Source organism: Seriola dumerili, unplaced genomic scaffold (genome assembly GCF_002260705.1).
Source record: "Seriola dumerili isolate Sdu_G_001 unplaced genomic scaffold, Sdu_1.0 BDQW01000219.1, whole genome shotgun sequence".
NCBI classification, from domain to species: domain Eukaryota; kingdom Metazoa; phylum Chordata; class Actinopteri; order Carangiformes; family Carangidae; genus Seriola; species Seriola dumerili.
Genome location: NW_019174474.1, coordinates 7,514,892 through 7,536,148, shown reverse-complemented (window position 1 = coordinate 7,536,148; position 21,257 = coordinate 7,514,892). Strand labels below are relative to the sequence as shown.

Below are 21,257 nucleotides of genomic sequence, written 5' to 3'. Positions count from 1 at the left end.
GCCAGCCAGCATTAGTGGTCACGGCTGGGGGACACTTAATGTTACCTTGGCCTCTCAGTATAATGGAGGGTCTGAGTGAGGCCAGGAGAGGTCCCTCCCCTTTATGGGCCTTATTACCGTAAGAGAGCTCAGTCCTCCAGTGGCCCGATTCAAACACAGATCATTACTTTGTCAAAACAGCTACCAGACCACGTTGGCACACTCGCAGGCCAGCTTGTGTGGCAAACACAGTCTCGAAGTGCCAGTTGTTGAGCGCAGCAGCCGTGGGAGATGAGGCGAGGAGAACACAAGAAAAAGTAAGCAGAGCACTTTTGGACAAGTGACCGTTTATTAGTTCTTATTCCAACAGCACTTACAATTAGACAGATTCGCTGGCGAGTCCCGCATGCTAGGCAAACACACACTCACACAAACACTGCGCACAATCTTTTCTCAGCGTTATGGCAAGAGGTGCTACCACAAAATAATAAAACACTCCGGCAAATTCCATGTCGTTGCTTTGCTGAAACAACATCTCTATTGTTGTTTACCTAAAGTGGTCAATTAATCCAAGGCAAACTCATAAAAGAGGAAAGGATGTGGGTTGTCCAGGTAGGCTGATCCAACTGGCTGAGAGTCAGGGCTACTAGGGATACCACACTGTACCACTCCCCAGTATGGTAAAGGAAGAGGAGTGTAGGAGAGGGACGAGGAGACAGAAGAGAAGGGAAGGGAAACTCCTGAGGGAAGAGGAGAGACAAAGAAGGAGGAGATGCTGAGGTACTGGTGCCAAAGAGGAGGAGTAAAAGGAGAAGGAGGTGGGACCGAAGAGTAGGAGGAGGAAGGAGAGAAGGTCATCTGAGGTGATGGAGATTCTGTACGGTGGGCTGGTTTCATGAAAGATGGAGCCGGGCCACTCTCCTCCTCCTGTGATTCTGTTCTGGCTCGGGTTACTGGACTGGAGCCTTGCAAACACACACACACACACACACACACACACACACACACACACACACACACACACACACACACACAAAACACATGTCTCCAGTCTCCCACACACATGCTCATTCTTCTTTACTACATACTGAGTGTTTCTTACAGAAATAGAAGTGACATCACAACAGTCGCGTTGTAAATCAATACACGATGCTCCCAATGAAACACCCACGCACAGACATACGCGCATAGAGTTCCCGGTCAGTGGGCTGTCTCAGAGTCCGAACCACTCCGTGACCCCTCCTCTCCTGGGGTCGAGTTTTTGCCTCTGCTTCTCGTCCTCCATGAACTTCTCCTGCATCTCGTCCATGGAGCCCTCCTCCGGCGCCCTCTCCTTTTCCGGGAAGATGTCGGGGAAGGTGAACGTCTGGCCCTGGGCCTGGGATGAAGAGGTGAAAAAATACAAAAAAAAAAAAAAAAAAAAAAAAAAAAAAGGAGCAAAATTAGCCAAGAAACCATCATGTTCCTACCTAAAAATATGAGGAATTAGTTGTTTACTATCCACTTAAAATCAGTTCATATGGCAATTTTTTGTGCAATAAAAAAAACGTGTCAAACTGCATTTTCCTCTTCTTTACAGAGAGGAGTAGCGAGATACTGATTTGGAATTCAGGACACTGTTTCTCCCTCTATATCCCTCTTCCAGTTACACAAACGCTCTCTTTCTCTCTGGCATTCAATTTCTCCAACTCTCTCCCACATTTAATCTCTCATCTCTCTCCATTTCTCTGGTCTTGATTTATTCAGAGGGAAAGGATGGTATCCATTATTTATTCCATACCAACCCATCTCTGGCCATGGCTAATGCATCGCTGGCCCAACCGTAGTCTGTGTCAGGATACCGTAGAGTACAGTACAGTTCACACATATGCATGCTTGCACACCCACATAAAAAAAAAAAAAAAAAAAACAACAGGTCAGTGGGTGCATGCATGCACACATATCCATTGCCTATCCCTCTCAGCCTCTGCCATGGACACCTGGCAACAAGAATTCACTGTTATCAATCTCAACTGGAGCCAAGTCATTGTCACCCTTGAGAGACTCAACTTCATATAAAGCCTGGTCATAACTCGTGATGATGAAACTGCACTTACACGTGTCATTTTTATCACTGTGTTTTGGATTTTGAGCCAACTGTTAATCCTAACAAATGTTCCCAAAGTGATTAATGGTCACTAATGCTGTAGTCTACACCAAACAACAGCTTCCCACTGACAAACAGTCAAGTGTCATTATGTGACTCATAAACTTCTCAATTATGTTATATGGAGGGCTAATGCTATAAAATGAATTGCTTCCATGAACACAATTGTCAATCAACTACTCTGTTTAAATATGTGAAATATTTTGTTTGGGGTCAGTGTGTAGGCGTTAAGGAATGGTCTGGCTCTGATGTGAATGTTACTTTGTCTGTCTCCAACCCCCAAAATACCAAGAGAAACATGCATATAATTACCACATAGCATGGTTTAATCCCAAAGGGGGAGACAACATAAAGCTCACTCAGCCAAAGATGCAGAATGGAGTTGGCCTTGTCTACTCTACTTGACAGGGACGACCTACAGCAGGAGTCTCGGGTGTTATTACTGTATGTTTACACTTGTGCATATATAAATATGTGTGCTCAGGTGCATGGTTGCATGTGTTTTCAGTCTTTTACCAGTAAGGTTATGACCAGCTATGAACATAAAAACATCAGTTTTTAGACAAGATAAATAAGGACTGGACGAGGACACACGAGTTATGAGATGCTCCATACCACATATTTAAAAGCAGCAGACTGCTTTTAAACTAATTTTCTCTCTATTTTTATGTCTCCATGGATCCAAAATTTGTGGTGTTTGCTGCTTTGAGAGGACACTGTTAACCACAGTTTACAGCAAATGGATCTGCAACATGGGCCGCTTATGGGAGACCTCTGATAATAAGAGAGTGAAGAGAAAATGGGGAGGAAATACAAATGAGCTGTTAATCATATTACAGCGTCCCTCAAATTCAAAAACAATAAACAGCTAAGAAGCACACAATGTTTATCCTGCAAAAACAATATTTTACTTCCAGTTTTAGTATAATTACATTTTTAAAACTTTCAACCCCCCCCCCCCCCCACCCCCCCCAATAAATTTGCTTTTCTTCTTTAAAAAGCAAAGAAACAATGAGGCAGTCCACCTTCCAGTATTTCTTAGTTACTGACTAATCCTAATTTGGAGTTTTCAGTGGAAAACAAGACACCCTGGTGAGAGAGGCTGGCTGGTTTATAGCCTCCACAGATCCAGAGGTGATTGCATGAAGTTATTAACCGTAACACAGTCTTTATGCATGTGAACTGTAATTGGGCCCGACATGTCCGATCTGACAAGACGGCAATGACCAGGCATGAAACGACATCCAACCATTCAAAACATAACTGTTATAGAAACTACTATTTTGGCATGATACATTTACAGACTTCAATTCATGTTACTCTGTCAAACCTGGCCATTTGAGTCTAAACTCTCTGATACCAGCTTTGAGGAGCAGCAGGAGCAAAACATGCACAACCTTCAATCAAAAGAAAAGCTACCCTGTTCATGTGTTCCTGTCTTGCGGCAACGCCTGTGTTGCAAACTACAGGAGGTTTTTAAAGTGAGTGCAGTAATGCAGAAAGACAGACAAGAGTGAAGATCCAGTCAGGAGGAGAAGGCTTAGTCAGGCAGAGGGCTGCCAAACACCAAAGAAGCACCTGGAAACCGATGGCCCTGCCAAGGCCCTCAGTGTCTCTCTGCACTCGCACACACTGCCATCGAGGAACGCAGAATCCAGAACACAAACACTGGACCACGCCAGGAGTGCTGCAGGATTACGAGGAGGATTGAGGAGAAGGAGAAGGAGAAGGAGGCAGCATGGAGACAGACAGAGGTAGAGGATGTGAGGAAGAGTACAGTGAGGTTGACTGAGGATTGAGTCTACCACAGCGCTATAAACACCAGACCTGGCAATGTGAGGAACAATGAGGCAGTAAGCCAAACAAGACTTCACCCAACTTGAACCGAACGTTGTCGCATGACAATTCACAGTTATACGGCGCAGCACTGGACACCTTGTGTATACACATGGCAAAGATTAATACCGGCCTCTGAGAGCGCGATTCACAAAAAAAAAAAAAAACAAAGCCCTGAGATTGAAATCAACAAAGCGCTGAGACTCGTTAAACAAGTCTTATTGTTGGCAACGAGCCACACCCTGTGTGCGTGTGTGTGTGTGTGTGTGTGTGTGTGTGTGGGCGCATACTTGTGTCAAGCGTCTGATGGACAAGTTTCCGCAGTGAGAGAAAGTGCTGGCAGACAGCATTCATATTTTTGCTTGAAATATATACATCACACCACAGCAGAGGCAAAGCCCATGTACACTCTATCTCTGTGAGCTCTAAGCCAAAATGATCTCTCCTGTGTGTCTGTCTGCCTCTCTCTTCTTGTGTATTTATGTGTGACAGCAAAGAGAGGGAGTGTGTGTATGAGTGCTCACTGAGTGATTTATGGAGAAGACTAAGGCCTGTCCAAGAAGGACAAAAGTGGAGAAAGACAGTCAGGCATTATGTGTCTCCCAGGGTTTTCTTTCTGTTACCTACTATGCTTCCTAGACGACAAATTGGAGGAGTGGATATTTTCCCTCAATCTGCCACCAGCTTCACCGCGCTCCCAACTGAATCAAGATGCCATCCAGGAATATTGGGACGAGGCCCCACACTGCAGCGATGTAAACACTAACTCTTACGCACATGAACATCCCATTACACCCACAGTTTCCCTCTCAATGGGAAAAGAAGGAGAAGCTTGGGGGGGGGGGGGCGCAAATGTTGTCATTGACTCACTACCAACCCTTCTCACTTTTCCCATCTGTGCGTATGTGTATGTTTCCTTATTAAACTCTAATCCAATGACTTGTTCTGTTCCAGGAAGTGTGCATTTAGCGTGTCGGTCTGCCCTGTGTCACATTTGGGGACCACATTCAGCCTTTTAACCAGCTGATTGGGGACAGCTGTCAAATTAGGGACAACAATCGAGTGTCCCCTCGTTGTTTTCACAGCAGTTACATTCAGCAGAAACTGGTTTGTGTCTTTATTGGCATGTACTGCTAGCGTGTAGCTAGTGTAAGCCTCCAGGGTACAAATGTACTTCAGTGAAATGTCTCCAAATCAAACCTGGGTTTGTGCATTTGTGTGTGTGCGTGTGTGTGTGTGTGTGTGTGTGTGTGTGTGTGTGTGTGTGTGTGTGTGTTTGTGTAGGCTCATGTGGGTACAACAGAGTCATACACAAACCAAAAGTAATCCTGTTTGCAGCCCCAGAGGGAAAAGGGGGAAAGAGGAGAGTGAAAAAAGAGAAGACCAGGCCAGAGATGGAAAGAGACACACAAAGGACAACTGTATTCTATCTGATTGACCTTTGCCTCTGATCTGCGACAAACTGAGCAAGCAGTCGTAACTCAAAAACAGCTGTAAAAAAAAAAAAAAAAAAAAAAAAAAGTCCTGTTGTGTTTCTGTGTAATTATTTCCCCTTACGAGAAGGAAAAAAAAAAAGAAAAATGTTGAAAAAAAATGGAGAAACGTGTGTCCGGCAAGGTTGGAATGCATGTGAAATCAATACAGGGAAAATGTGTAAGGAGGGGAGGGGGGTCTTTTTTTATTCATAAGCTTAGATTTAAGTATGAAATATGAAAGCTTTAGTTATTCTGGCTTGATGTGTTAAAATGTCTTTGATGAAAACAGGAAGGTGCCGGTGCACGGTGCCTTTCCAACCTGGAGCTGAATAGAACATTATGGCACAGTCACCAGCTGAGGACACAAAAGGCTGATTCAACCTGCTGCTCTGAGAGTTAAAACATACGGGACATGACTGGACCAGACTGGAGCGGGACCAGACATCGCAATGTGACAGATGAGATACACATCAGCATTTAAATGCCTCTGACTCGGCTGCACAGTAAGCACAGAGTAAGAAGTATGCTACAAATTTGAAGAAAAAAAAACAAAAACAAAAGGAGGCTTTCAAAGATGATTACTCAACCCCATTGAGGTAGGTTTGACTTTATTTTCCAATATCCTCAATCCACAGAATTGCCTTCATGGTATCAGATTTTATGTCCTCTGGACTAAAACAAGTTTGGAACAACATTTTATTACTTTGAAGACTGTTCAACAGCTGTAAAACTACTTGAGGTCAAATGGCGACTTCCATTCAGATAATCTAGACAACTTAAAAATTGAATCCATCAGAAAATACATTCTAACCACTCTTTTACGACTTGAGATCAGCCTTTCTTTTGTGCTCTCTAAAAACCTTGAGCACCTAGAGTTATTGTGGAACTAAATAAGATGTGACTGAGGGGTGGGGGGGCAAGCACACCGACTTATTGGATGACCACACTTGACTGAATTAAAGAACAGAGGAGCTCTCAATGTGGTCATAGAGCCCGAAATGGCTTTAAGTGGTCTGAAAATGTGAACTGAACCATTCACACCGGCCCTAAGAGACAGGAAAGAGTCAGACAAACTACATATCCCATATCCCTTTTTTGATGAGGGACAATCCGGAAGGCATCAGAAGATAGAGCAATTCACAAAGCAGTCAATAAAAATCTACCAGATGTTGGCGGTTGTCATTAGAGTGGACCGCATGCTGAAACACAGAGGTGTTGACGATGCGGTGAGAAATCTCATGAGGCTGTGGCTCATGCGGCTGTGGTGGCAGTGTGGTGGTATGGTGGGGTAAGCCATTGCAAAGCAGAGAGACATCTTGAGTACTGCTGCTGGTGGTGGTGTGTGTGTGTGTGTGTGTGTGTGTGTGTGTGTGTGTGTGTGTGTGTGTGTGTGATAGTGAGAGAGAAGACAGAGAGGTGTTCACATTGCGGTAGAATCCATTTTGACCGCGCGGTAGGAGAGCCTGGCAGACTACAGAGGGAGAGACCACAGTGGTGAGGTTACCAGGATTAGAGCTGAGGGCAACCCCCTGCTGAGAGTGTGTGTGAGTTTGTGTGTGTGTGTGTATAAATGCTATTTATCTAGGGAAACATTGACTGAGCATGCATCAGGCTCTTTTTCAGCAATCCATGCAGTTGTACACATCAACACCCAAAGCCGTGAGTTGCTTATTTAATACTGTTGGCCTGCAACCAGCTCCACTTGACCAGTTGGAGGTTATGTGCCTTGCTCAAGGGCAACTCAACTACAGAGAAGAGCAATTACTGCACTTGTTCAAAACAAGCTTTAGCAGCCTGACTGTGAATTTTAAAGGTGTGATCACACCTTTGTGAGTCTATTTTCTTTGGTCTCAACAACAGATGAAATTTTTGTTAAGTTTTTCTTTTCGGTTCATTTAAGTTCACACTGCCCAATTACAAGTGAACCGGGCCTTGTAAAGGAAAGTCAGATGGACTCACAAGTAGCTTGTTTACTGGACAGAGTTTTGGCAACCTGTCATCCTGCAAGATTACAGATTTTGGCAGCCAAGGAGCAAGGGGAATAAAAACAAATTTGACTCCAGTTTCTTTAGGTTTAACATTGCATTGTGGACTTGTCTGTACTTTTTGCCATAATTTACCATCTCTGGTCTTCATAGCAGATAAAAATGAAATAAGTGACTACACTGATCAGTTCAGGCTGCGGTTTGCCTTTGCTTCATTTTGTTATGCTAGGCTTTCCAAACATGAGTAACTGCTGGCTATCCAATGTCAACATCCATTCTTGTACCCGTAAAATCATATAAAAAAAAAAAATGACCAAACAACAGACAACATGTGCATGAGAATGTTTTTTCGGGCTGTTTCTTGTAGTTAGTTTAGATTACATTCTGACAAACCATACCTCAGTTCACTTAGACCTACCGGGTTTGCTTTGAATTGTACTCTTTCAGTGACTGGCAAAAACAACAGAACTAATAGTGGGAAGGGTGTTTTTTCTCTGACATGAGACAGTGTCCGGTATGTTTGGTGTGAAAGGTGCTATCAACCTTGCTGCAGACCAATAATATCGTCTTGCCTCCGCTTCAGAATGGTTGTGTAGGGTTTGTGTTCGGCGTGTTCTGGTGTGGTCCCTGGTGTTCACATAAAATGTTAAAACCATCCACAGTATCAGTCTAAGTGTAAGTAAAGCCCTCATCAATGGGACTGATAACTGAAAATTTGCGCTGTTCCCATACCCCCTAGAATGATCATTCAAGATTGGTATAGTTATCAGCTTTTTCTGGAGTCAAATTGTGATGATATGATCTCATCATGTTAATGACATGCACATTTTTGATGTCCAAAGGATTCCAAGCAAGCAGCATTTAAAATTTTAACAAAATTAGCTATTAAAGTTTATTTATACCAAGTTTATACACATATTCTGTATACTGATGGTAGAAATACATATTCTTGAATATTGATATGATAAAAATAGTGTGATAATAATTTTAACCATGTCAGCCAGCCTTAATATCCCAGATGGAACATGAATGTCATAATAATTTGCAATGGATCTACAGTTTGAACAGAGTATTGTGTATATTAACAATCCCACAGTAATGACTCATACTCTGAAAGGCTAAAACACAGACGCTAAAGTATTTAGGCCAAAACAGCAAATACCCAAAAAAGCTACAGATTACACCTGTATCAGGCCAAACATGCATTGCTAAACACTCCTGCTGTTGATTTTCAGTACTATAGCCACACTGTTGACCTCTGCTCTGCAGTTTCTTAGTCTATTATTGCATTGTCTAGGAGTGCTTTTTTTTTTATCTGCAATCACAAAGACAAAATCGTCGAAGAAAACTGGGAGAGGCAGGAAAGACGATGGATGAGAGCAGGAGAGGAGAAGAGATGTAGCCTGATGATTGTAAACAGCTCCCACTGCCAGGCCCCTGGGTGGGCCACACATTCACTCTCACTTTATCTCATTGACACACAAACACACACACACACACACACACGCACACACACACACGCACACCCACACGCACACACACGCACACACACTAATCTGCCCCGTTGTGCCTGCGTCCAGACCTTCTGGTACAAACTATTCCAGGAACAGAAGAATGAGAGACAGAGATGGAGATAGAGCAGGGAGAAGGGGGGTTGAAGGATTAAAGAAAGTCGATACCAAAAGATAGATAAAACTGGACTGTTGTCCTCTCAGGAAAGACAGTTAGGTGAGAACCATTCAGCTGATTCAGATGTAATGTGGTTGCATTTTATCTATGAACAGCCAGCTAAAGTAGAGTTAAAAAGTCAGGTGAAGAAGTCAACTTTTAAGATGACATGAGAGCCTGAAGCGCATTTAGCAAAATAACAGCTGAGCATGAGAAAGAGAGCTCAGTGAAATCATCTCTCTCTGTAAAAGACAGTTAAGTGGCTGTGAGAGTAGACCACTAACCAATAGTATCCTGCTGTGGGTTCATTCAGGGTCATGACCCCGGCCCTCCCTCCAATTACAATGACATCTCTTCCACAGCCCGGCAACAGCCAAATAACTTGGTCAGCTTTGGCTAGCAGCAGTGTCTGTTTGTGTGCGTCTCCATGTCATTCATATTAATGACCTATGAGAGAGATTTTTTGGGACAATGTTTGCAGACAGTGTTTTGTGTGCATGAATGCCTGGTAAAATGAATTGCCTACTTTTATATTGTTATATTTTTATATACAGTAACAAGATCAGATTTTTCAGAAGATGTTTGAGTCTAAATGTGACAAACACCCTGCATTTCCTGTGGCTACTTCACAATAAAACCCTCACGTTTTGCCAGTTGAACTTTTTTAATGTGAAGTGGCGGCAGTAAGATGTTCTGTTTGCATTGGCAGTAACTTAATGTAAAATTGCACTGGATTACAGTACATGCATTCTTTGTTTTACTGTGAATCCCTCGAGTTTAAGTTGGCAATCTGTATCTTGCAAGAGACTGGCGGACTCTGCCACTGCCAATAAAAACTACTATATAAAGAGGTCATCACTGAATGTAAAGACATTGATTGGCCTTCACAGATAAAAATCTGACCATAAATAATATCAAAACTAGGGTTTGATTTCACAAAAATCTTAAGGACTATAACTTGAAATACTATTTCTTAGTCAGTGTTATAAAAATGTAAATCTATTTTTTAATTCACAATATAATTACAGTATAAAACAATATAATTAAAGCAAGCTCAATCTTAAAAGAATGACACTGCATGAACTCATGTCCACTTTTAGCTAAGACACGATGTATAGTTACAGCCATACACATAGGATCCTCCTAATCAGCTCCTTATCAGTTTCAGTTTTAAAAAAATATTTTACTGCATTGAACTGGTATTCTATATCAGCCAGTACCTTATCTAAGTACTATGTGTATATCAGATTTGGTATTGGCAGCCAGAGAAAGTTGAACTGGTGCATCAGCACATGCTTCAATGCAATGAAATGAATCTTTTTATATGACAGATAAACAATTATGCTTTTGTTAATTCAGTGATACTGTGAGAACTAGATTTCTCACTCAAGTTGCAGGAAATATGGTCACAATCTCCCCTTCTCTTCTTGAGTTACAACATTGAATAATGGCCAGAAGTGTTTTTGTAGAACATTATGATGTCACACTGAAGTTGACAGTTTGGATACAAAATGTTATCACTTCATCATTTTATCCTATTAGACACAGTCTTATTAAATTTTGTCCTAATTAGCAACAACTGAATTATTGATTTATGGCCAAAAAGATGTTTTATAAGGTCACAGTAACCTTTGACCTTTGACCTCAAAATTCTAATCAGTTCTTCCCTGATTCCAAGTGGATGTTTGTGTCAGATGTAATGAAATTCCCTTGAGGCGTTCCTGAGATATCCCGTTCACAAGAATGGGATGGACATGAGGTCACAGTGACCTTGACTTTTGACCTTCACAATCAAATTAGTTCATCCTTGAGTCGATGTGAACAATTGTAACATTTACTGAGATGTCGTGTTCACGAGAAAGGGATGGACGAACATCCCGAGTACATAATGCCTCCGGCCAGGTTTGTCACCGGCACGGAAACATAAAAAGTACATGAAAAAAAACAAAAAAAACAAACAATAAAACACAGATTCATATCTAATAGGGAGGTACAGAGTGATCCTCAGCCCTAGTGTGTACGTGCTTTTTGGGACAAAGAGCAGGAGTCAGGCAGGTGGGTGAGCAATGGCTCTGGTGTCAACTGGAAATACTTTAAGATCTATCGCAGGGGAACCTCTGACATACTAGTGCAGGGCATCCAGTGATACAGGCACACATACTTCTGCCTAGAGACAAACAGAGGGTGTGTGTGTGCGTGTCTGCGTGCGTGTGTTTGTGTGAGTGTGTGTGTGTGTGTGTGTGTGTGTGAACGCACACAATAGTTTTCAAGTCTGGGCATGTCTGCTCCCAGCCTGCTACTGGAGACATTGGACCCTGGTAACAGAGCTCTCAGGAAAAGATCATCACCATCTAAATACACACCCTGCCAGAGACATTTACATCCATCTGGTCTTGAACTGGACACTTGGAGGATAACAACAACAATAACAGTAACAGCAACAGCCAAGAATAACACAACCAAATCCTTCCATATTAGAAATAATGACCAACAACCAGTGAGTCATAAACAGTCTTAGACGCACACCCAACCTCTGTACCTTAACACCAAATCACACCTAAACCTTGCCTGTGTCAACCATCCACCCCCATTACGTGCACACATACACACACGCACACACGCGCGCACACACGCGCACACAAACACACAAACAGCTGTTCACTATCATTATCCCCTCCATCTATGTCATTCACCCCCCCAACCCCCACAATGAACCCCATTTCTCTCTCACCAACGCATGTAAACAACCCTCACATACCCTCCCCCCCAATTTCAAGCATCCCCTTCACCTACCCTGCCCCCTCTCAGCCCCAGACCCAGCTATCTAGGCTACCAAACACACACACAGTTAGGCCCTCGTACAAAAAAACACACACACACACACACACACACACACACACACACACACACACACACACACACACACACACCCCTACATGCACATGCAACATAAACATCCAGGCAATGCCCCTGCCCCCTCCCCAACTCTGAGGAATGCGGGGACCAGCTGGTGGAGAAAATAAAAAACGAAGAAGCATACCAAAACAGGAAATGCATCAGCAGGGGCCTATCAGAGGGCTTTATCAGGCCAGTGGCAGCCCTGTTGAGAACCTGGGTGGCGCCACATGCTGATTGGCTGATCAAAGTGGCAGCTGTGTCATTACAGGTCAGGAGGTCAGGGGTAATCAAAAGAGGTTACGAGCATGCGAGCTGGTGCATGTGCATCCCTGTTGGTGTGCGTGTGTGTGTTGCCATGGATATCTAAATAAGGGGAACCTGGAGGAAATGTGGGAGGAAATGAGGGTGAGGAGAGAAGATGCTGCAGAGAGAGATAAAGTAATGATCAGTCAAAACTGACAAAAGGAAAGACAGAGAAAGAGATGTAGAGACAGAGAGAAAGAAAGAGAATAAGAGTCCTGAAGCTGCAGAGCTTACTGTGAATTCTTGCAGCTGAACTGCGTTCATCTATTGTTTCATCACACTGGATTTTTTTACTCTGCCGAGACTTTTGTGCCACTTGTCTCTCTTTAGTTTTTTTTGATAAAATCACCAATATAAAATTTGGTCTAGGAAAACATCTACGGCACATTCATGTCATTAAGGCTTGTATCATCTGACCTGAAGTGAGTGTAAAAAGTCGAACATGTGAGAAAGAAACAAAGAGCCTCAACTGAAGCCATTCAAAAAAAGGTTTGCGTGTGAGATTCCAAACCGGATGGTTAAGACCCTCCTCTGTTCTCTATAATTCATGTTCTCTCTCCACTGAGCTCTTATGAAACCTACACACACACACACACACACACACACACATACACACACACAGGATTTTACTTAGGAGTGAATTTTCCAAATCAGGAGACACATAGGGAGATGGGGGCCTTTCAGCGTAGCTTGATTGCCAGGAAAAGCTTCTCCTTTTATTAGGCTCACCACCAGCATACCCGCACGTGTGTGCACACATATGTATGTACACAGACTAATTAGTGTATCAGCCCATTCCTTCCTTCTGAGGATTTATACGCGTAGAATGCTGACAGATACATTTAAGTGAAAGCAGAGCTGCATGACTCTGGATAAAAGGCAAATCTTGATTTTCTCACTTGGAACTGTTATTCTAATTTTTTTGGTCTTAATTCTTAGTAAAAACATTTAATAAAAATGTTGCCTCTGCAACTGTGCCTGAAGGCTCACTGGACATAGTGAATCATTCAATAAAGCTCTTGTTGGAGTGCAGAGACTTTCTGGAAAATTTTGGTCATGATATATATTACTAAAACACAGCACGTAAAGGCAGAAAACGTGAACATCTTCAGACAGTTCAATGTGTTTCCTGTGAACTCAGTGTTTTTGTTTAAATATCCCTGCTGTCCAGAGTGGTTTGTTAAATGATTATGTTATTTGAAGATGATAATCCTGGCAATTTGTACATTATAATTGTTTTTAATAAAGTATACCCACAAGGAATAATGTGTGGTAAGTGATAAAATCTGTGATAAGTAGAGTTTCAAGTTTCCAGGACAGCTGCATTATCCACTCCTACACTTATTCTGATAGGTGTGCTTGCTTTGAATTACATTAAGATTTACAGTACAAGAAGCCTGGATAGCTACTGTATTCTAGGTGCTTAGCATACAGGAGAAGAGAGATATGGTCATGCAACAATTACTAGTGGTATAAATTGAAATTGCAATTTTCACATGATGAATCATCTAGCCCTATGCGAAAGAGAAAAATGAGAGACACAGAGGGGAAGACAGCACTGGGGGAAAAGTGGCTGAAGTTAAAAATGTTAATTGGTGTGATAAGCAAGGGTGAGGCAGCAGAGGGAAGGGAAGGAAACAGAGCGGCAGACAGACAGACAAGGCTGTGTAAGGAAAGCCTGTGTTTGCGTGACAAGGTGAAAAGGAGGAAGAGGGAGGGAAGGAGAGCAGGAGCCATCATGATCCAAATAGTTGAAAATAATAAAATTCCACACAGATAAGCAAGATTTCCCTCTCGGCCTGACCGCCTGATTCAGCACCTCCAGCTCCAGAGAGCCGGGGCTTCGCTCAGAGCGGAGAACAGGAACAAGAGGAAGAGGCGGGGGGTCACGGGGGTTTGCAGCCCCCCCATCCTGTACCCCTCTCCACCACAACCCCTTGGCCGAGCCAGAAACACACAGTCACACATATACACACAACCCCAGAGGGTCTATTGTTAAGCAACAAGGAGTCAAGAACAGATAGGATATAAAGGGAGGCTAGTGGGAGAAGCTGAACAGCAAAACGTTGCCATCTAGTGTCAGTCAAACAGAGAGGAGAGCGAGACTTGGCCACAGCTTCCCTCTCATAATCACTCTCAATACAGCTGTTCCTTTCTCTCTCACCCCTTTTCAGCTGTGTCACAACTGCTCGATGTTTGCCACTCAGTCTCTCCCTCTGTTTGTTTGTCTCTCTCTCTCTCTCTCTCTCTCCCTCGCTCCCACGCTCACTCCCTGTTCTTTCACTTCGAGCGATGTCTTCCCCGTGGATCGAGCGGGGGTGGAGAAAGCGACAGAAAGAAACACGGGAAATGAGCAATTTGAATGAAGCTACCACTTATTGTACAACTGTTGCTCCAACCCCGTATCTTGTTTTGTTCTGTGGTCGTCGGGTCAGGACATTGCTTTGGGGCAATCTGACTGGTGCATCTGGTTTGCTGTACTGCTGTCAGTGACCAGGGCCCTGGAGAGAAACCTTGACACCTTTTTTACTACTTTCATGAAATCTCAGCCACCAAGCACATAAACAATAGTACAGACCTAGTTGTGGCTAAAAGAACCATTTTTGTGTGTGATAGAGATCTGCTTTTAATATGTGCAAATATCCCCACAAGAATAGAACATTTAAAAAGACAAGATAACCATTTTTCAGACCTCGTTAGGAAAATGATCACTTTTAGGGTTTAAGTTTGTATACTAGGGAAGCAAACATAACTTCAAATGTATAAGAATACATGACCACACTGAACTACTAATCAGTAATTTCATTTTAAATATGTGTACATGCGACTACGCTCCTCCAATGTTAAGAAATGACTAAGATCAAAACAATGACATCACTGGTTTATGTGTAAACAAAACTAGCTGCTCACTTCATGACAACTAAAGGTCGGTATCGTGACAACACCTTGGACCATCTGTGTGCCTGCTCTCCCATCTGCTGCAAATTTCTCATTCATCATCTACTTTCACTACTTTCGCCCTTATGCAGACTCTGCTCAGACTGTATGAAGTGAGCTTTTGTCTACAGATAAACTGTTGAATGGAGCTTGTGCAGGATTTGTGCTACCACACCCCACAAATACACGGACTTACGATGATGCTTGAAGTCTCCAGCCCAGATGACTGTTGATGCACATGGACTTCTAATCTCTGCGTGATTTTATTAGGTGTGTACTGACTGTCAAACAACAGTTAACTCATGTGGATTCTTATGCTAAATGGTTGTAAGCATCCCACAGGTGGCTGGACGTGCCACGTGGTGCCGAACACGCAAAGAACACAAACTGCTGCTCCTCCCTTCTGAGCTCCTCTGAAAACAACTTCAGGAAAATGTCTGAGATTCCTTCCGTTACACAGACAGTCAGAGATTTTCAATAACATGACAACCTCACCTGTTCAATAAGAAGTTAAGAATAGGTTCCTAATGTAATTTTCAACATTTTTTGTAAAACTCTTCCCTTTAACACAAAAGGAGGTACAACCACAGAACTGCAAATAAAATGTTGGAAAATCCTGTAATGTGAAAATACTACATGTTGTCAAATGATCAATAAGCTGTAGACAATCTACAGATTAGTCATTTTCACCTCTGCAGCATCCATTTGCCATTTACAGCACAATGTGGCACTAAACTGGATCATTCAGAAATGCTGAGACCAGTTAGACATCCCATTCATATATTCACAGCATCACCCTCCAGGAGCTTTCAACATGCATTCTGAGCACTAAGCACTCAGCCCACTGAAGTGCAGCAGCTGGCACCAGCCAGCAATGCTTGCTTGCAAACTAGCTGCCACTCCAAAAGAGAGAAAATAACTTCTCCTTAGCCCAAAACTCACCACAGCCTTCTCATTTACGAGCCAGGAAGAGAATACTTTATCAGAAAAGTTTGACTGCCAATAATGTTGTCAAACAATGACGGAAAACATTCAAAAATGACTATAATTTCAGAAGTGGAGTGCTTTCTCTTTTATGTAAACCACTAGATTGGGTTTACAAAGGTTTCAAATGAAAGCAATGTTTAACTGGAAATGGTGGCATACTGCACTTCAGCAGTGAGATGGGCCAAGAGAATTTAATAAGGGTAAACCACGGGGTCTGACATGCATCCTGAAGGCCGGCTGTAAAAAAAAAAAAAAAAAAAAAAAAAAAAAAAAAAAAAAAGCCTTCTTCGCTACCAGACTTTTCAACAATTCAACTTTGTGAGAGGATTGATTCGCTGCAAAAATGCTACAGACTTTCCTGTTAATTAAGATGCTGTGACTTAATCAGTCAGTGCCAAAACCTTTCTTAAAAAACCTGAGGAAAAAGTTTCTACACAAAAGGTATAGTGAACCAGACAAGAAATCTAATTACACCTACTGTATATGAAGTCATGTCTACAAGAGGTTAAATAGTGCAGTGCAGGATCGGATTTTCCAACATCAGCCCTTTACAGCATCGAATAGATGGAACAGTATGAGTTGACTGCGAAAATCGGAAACAAGTGTTACCCCGAGCGTAGCGGCTAGAGTTAGCCCTCAGCTAGTCCTAGCGGTGCATGAAAGCAGTCTGACTCTAAACACACCAGCCCCATTAAAGTGCAGCCAGACCTAAAAGCAGTTTGATAGACTCAAGATTTTTCATTTTGTACTGCTGTTTTTGTCACCCCACCACCAGCACCACCACCCTGTCTTTTCCCCCTCCCCCTGATCGCTTTGCCCCGTCTCTGGACCTCCCAGCTCTGGCATGACTCCATCATGCCCTTACTCACCTCCCCTGCTCACCCCTTGCCGCCCCTCACACACACACACACACACACACACACACACACACACACTTTCCCACACACAGTGCACATTTCACACATGCAGACGCTATCTCTTCCCCCGATACTGGGGTCCCCCCTAAGCCTGAGGAAAATGGCCGTCACGGAACCCCGCTATTGGGAGGCCTCCCCTCAACCACAAACCAAGAGTAAGGAATGAGAGAGAGAGAGAGAGAGAGAGAGAGAGAGAGAGAGAGAGAGAGAGCGCAAATGTATTACTGCTGCAATATTAGCTGATGGAGGGAGCAGGGGGAGAGAGGGGGAGAGGGAAGGATGAGGGTAGAATGGGGGGACCGCGGTGTGAGCATCGACCCACAGAACACCCTGCCACATGTGGAGTCAATTAGGAACAATCTTGTTTTCTACCCACCCCTGCAAAAGAAAGGAGGGTTTTCTGGGGCTCTGTGTGTGTGAGTTGTGCAAGTGTGTGTGTATGTGTGTGTGTGTGTACACAAGAGAGAGTGAGGTAGGAAAGGGAGTTGAGAGAGAGCATGTTTTTCCGAAAACCTGCCAGAGAAATAGGCCGGATATTCGGTTTTATATCAAGCCATTTTAAGCATAAAGAGCCTGCATCTCAGCATTTCTGCCCGCTGTTCACCATCAAATGAGCATGACTTCAGAAAACCACGATGTGATTACAACTACAGAGCGAATGACACTCAAGGAAAAACATCAGTCCTCTAGGGCTCAACATGCATGAATGATGCACACATCACAAATGATTGTGTGTGCTGTTCTGCATCTTCACACCTATCACCGCCGTGTGCGTCTGGTGAGAAGAAGAATCGCTAACGACTCTTCTGGGAATTCCAGACGTACACAAAATCACAGGCCACTTCCCTTGGGGGCAGACAAGAGGAAGTCTCCCCTTTAAAAGATTCATGGCTGCTTCAATTATGTATCCTCTTTCAAATTGTTGTGTTTAGACAATTTTCATTATTCATCCGTTTCAAGATTGATGGCTCCCCGTCGGGTGGGCGGCACAGCGTAAACAAGCGTCTACACCGCTGTTGATTTATCTGGGCAAGATCAAAACGGCAGGCACAAAACAAAGGTCCCTTGCTTTTCACATCTGCATCAAAGGCGCATTAAAACAGTGACTTTTTTGACATTTTGAAGGGAGGTTTGTTTGATTTCAAAGACTAACAGACTTCAAACATTGGCAAGACGTGCAGGGAATGGGCCTTCCTGACCCAAAGCTCACCTCAAAACACAGGTGTGAAGGAAATAGCCATGATGCAATAAGGGAGTCTGGGCTGACATGCCGCCATCAGGAGTGACTCTTCAAACATGCACACACTAAGTGCACATGATTGCTCACATTCCATCTATGGCACAACGCACATGCACAGAAAGGAGAGCTGTACCAGATGATAACCATATCTCAATATCCCTCGGGCCCTGCAAGAACCCATGCTACTGCTTTTTCAAGAGGGCAGCCAGAGTGTGTGAACCACACAGGAGAGAGATGCAAGGTAGAGTTGTGTGATTTGAGTGTCCACATACATGTGTGTGTGTATGTGTGTGTGTGTGTGTGTGTGTGTGTGTGTGCACGCTTCACAGGTGAACTCATGAGAATAAGGAGAGAAATGGCAGGTAAAGCAAGAGTGCATGTTGATTTTTACTTGGTGTGTGTGCACACTAATGGTCATTTGTGTGTCTGTTCATACCTGTATGTGTGTGTGGGTGTATGTGAGTCAGAGTGAGTTTGAGAGCTCACCTTCAAAACACGCCTGCCCCTTAGGGCTCTATCAGGGGAACATAAACCAGCCCATCTCACCTGCCTTATCCAGCAAGCCCCCCCCCCACACCCTTCAAAATTAGCCCATTACATAAACGCTGAAGGCTCAAGGCCTCCAAAAATGTCCTTTCCTCCTGGGTGTTGTGTTTAATAATGCAGCCCCCACAATAAGAAAAAAAAAATCACAGTGGACTGGGTGTTAGGGAAAGTTATTGTGGAGAGTCTCCACCTCCCACTGTGTATTACACAGGAGTCAATGAGCTAATGCTACTCAAACAACACACCGACTAGAAAATCCTGGGAGTAGGAGGATGAGTGTCTGCATATGTGTGCGTCTTCTCACCAGCTGAACGTAGGCTACTTTATAGTCAGGCTGCTTAACCCTCTGGTTTAGGTGATTCCTCTTCTTGTTGGAGCCTGAGAAACACAAAGAACAGCAGGTGATGCATTTGTTGGCAAAAAACATCTATTCTGGTTGTAAGAAAGCAGAGAGTGGGACTGAGTGATGATGACGATGATGACGACATTCATGAATATGGTGACAGTAGGGTTGGGCAATATGACGATATACCACCAAGATAATAAAAATATGTCATCTGGTACAGACTTTATTATTCTCCTTGTACTGAGAAAGAAAGAGACAATAGAGACATTCCCATTTGATTGATTGATTTATTTTCATCTATAAGCAGCTATAATGAACTGCATGTCATTATTAGAACTAGAACAATTAGTTGAGGATTCAATCAGTCGATCAACTAATAAAGAAAATTAAATCAAATGTTAAAACTTGCACTTTCTCCTACTTTTAACATCACTGTAAACAGCATGGTAGAACAAAACAAGACAATTGTTTATGAAAAGTACTTTTTAGTTTCACATTTGTGACTGCTGTGATAGAAAATTTTAACCACACCGTCCACCCATGGGTGAAATTTCTAAAGCACAATCCTGACATCTATTAACCTGCACAGCAATTATCACATTATGTTTCATTCCAATCTCAAAAGAACAGACAACACATTTCTGTTCATTTCCCTGTAGAACAGAGAACACTTTGTGTGTATGTGCGGTTAAGCAGAGCCTGATGTTGTTGACTATGCAAGGCAGGTTAACCTCTTCCCCAACTGGAGATGATGATGACATCATCCTCTCTCCTGTCAGACCTTTCCAAGTCTGGAAGACAGGGGACTCAGGGAGCTGCTGAGTGCATGTGTGCATGTGTGTGTGCGCATTTGTGGGGGTGTGTGGAGGAAGGCTAGAAGCTTGGCTTCAAACAAATTAAAAGCTAATACTTATTAAACTTTTAGGCACTTCACACAGGTATCTAAAGCTTTACATTACAACAAAACTCCAATTTTAATGACGGATAATGACCAGAACATCAAACAGTTCATCTCTGCTTTCGAACTCTAATCTCAGTGAGACCCTGGTGGTCAAGTCAACAGGCCCTCTGAGTAACTGCCATTGCCATGGGAACGGTTTATGACATGAAAAACAAGGGAAACATTCCACTGTAATGAGTCATTTGTGTGTGTGTGTGCGTGTGTGTGTGTGTGCGTGCGTGTGTGTATGTGTGTGTGTGTGTGTGTCTGTGTGTGTCTGTGTGTGTCTGTGTGTGTCTGTGTGTGTCTGTGTGTGTCTGTGTGTGTCTGTGTGTGTCTGTGTGTGTCTGTGTGTGTCTGTGTGTGTCTGTGTGTGTCTGTGTGTGTCTGTGTGTGTCTGTGTGTGTCTGTGTGTGTCTGTGTGTGTCTGTGTGTGTCTGTGTGTGTCTGTGTGTGTCTGTGTGTGTGTGTGTGTGTGCGTGTGTGTGTGTGTGTGGGGTACATGTAGCTAGTTATCACTAGCCAGGCAGCCCACTGCTCAGGGAAAGCCCTGAGCAGGGTTGTAAAACACCCCCCACGCCCCCCTTGGCTAACTGGAGGCCCCTGTGTGGGTGGGAGACAGAGGTAACGAAGTGCGTGTGCCTGTGTGTGCCTGTGTGTGTCTGTGTGTGTCTGTGTGTGTGTGTGTGTGTGTGTGTGTGTGTGTCTGTGTGTGTCTGTGTGTTGCTGAGGAAATCCACAGATAAATGCTACAACCTTTGAAACAGCAAGGTAAGACCCTGACCTGTCCGCCCATAAACAAAAAAACACATAAGACGCACACACACACACGCACACACACGCACACACACACACACACACACACACACACACACACACACACACACACACACGAACGTGCGCGCGCACACTCACACACAAACACACACACACACACACACACACCTTGAAAAGGTACAAAGTAAGTTTCTCTTACTTCATGTAGCCCTTTCCTAACACATACAGACACACAGACAGACCTTTCATACAACAGTCGCAAACGCAAGCACAATTT

General features: G+C 43.4%; 1 protein-coding gene across 1 annotated transcript in view; it reads right to left on the bottom strand.

Annotated features, from left to right (window-relative positions):
• Positions 1-291: 291 nt before the first annotated feature.
• Positions 292-21,257, bottom strand: part of LOC111228634 (39S ribosomal protein L23, mitochondrial-like) — a 34,336-nt gene continuing 13,370 nt past the window's right edge. The window contains exons 4-5 of the mRNA XM_022754627.1: positions 19,222-19,295; positions 292-1,357 (exon numbers count right to left, since the gene is read on the bottom strand). Coding sequence (XP_022610348.1) covers positions 1,193-1,357; positions 19,222-19,295 — 239 coding nt within the window. The 3' untranslated portion in view covers positions 292-1,192. The remainder of the gene's footprint in view (positions 1,358-19,221; positions 19,296-21,257) is intronic.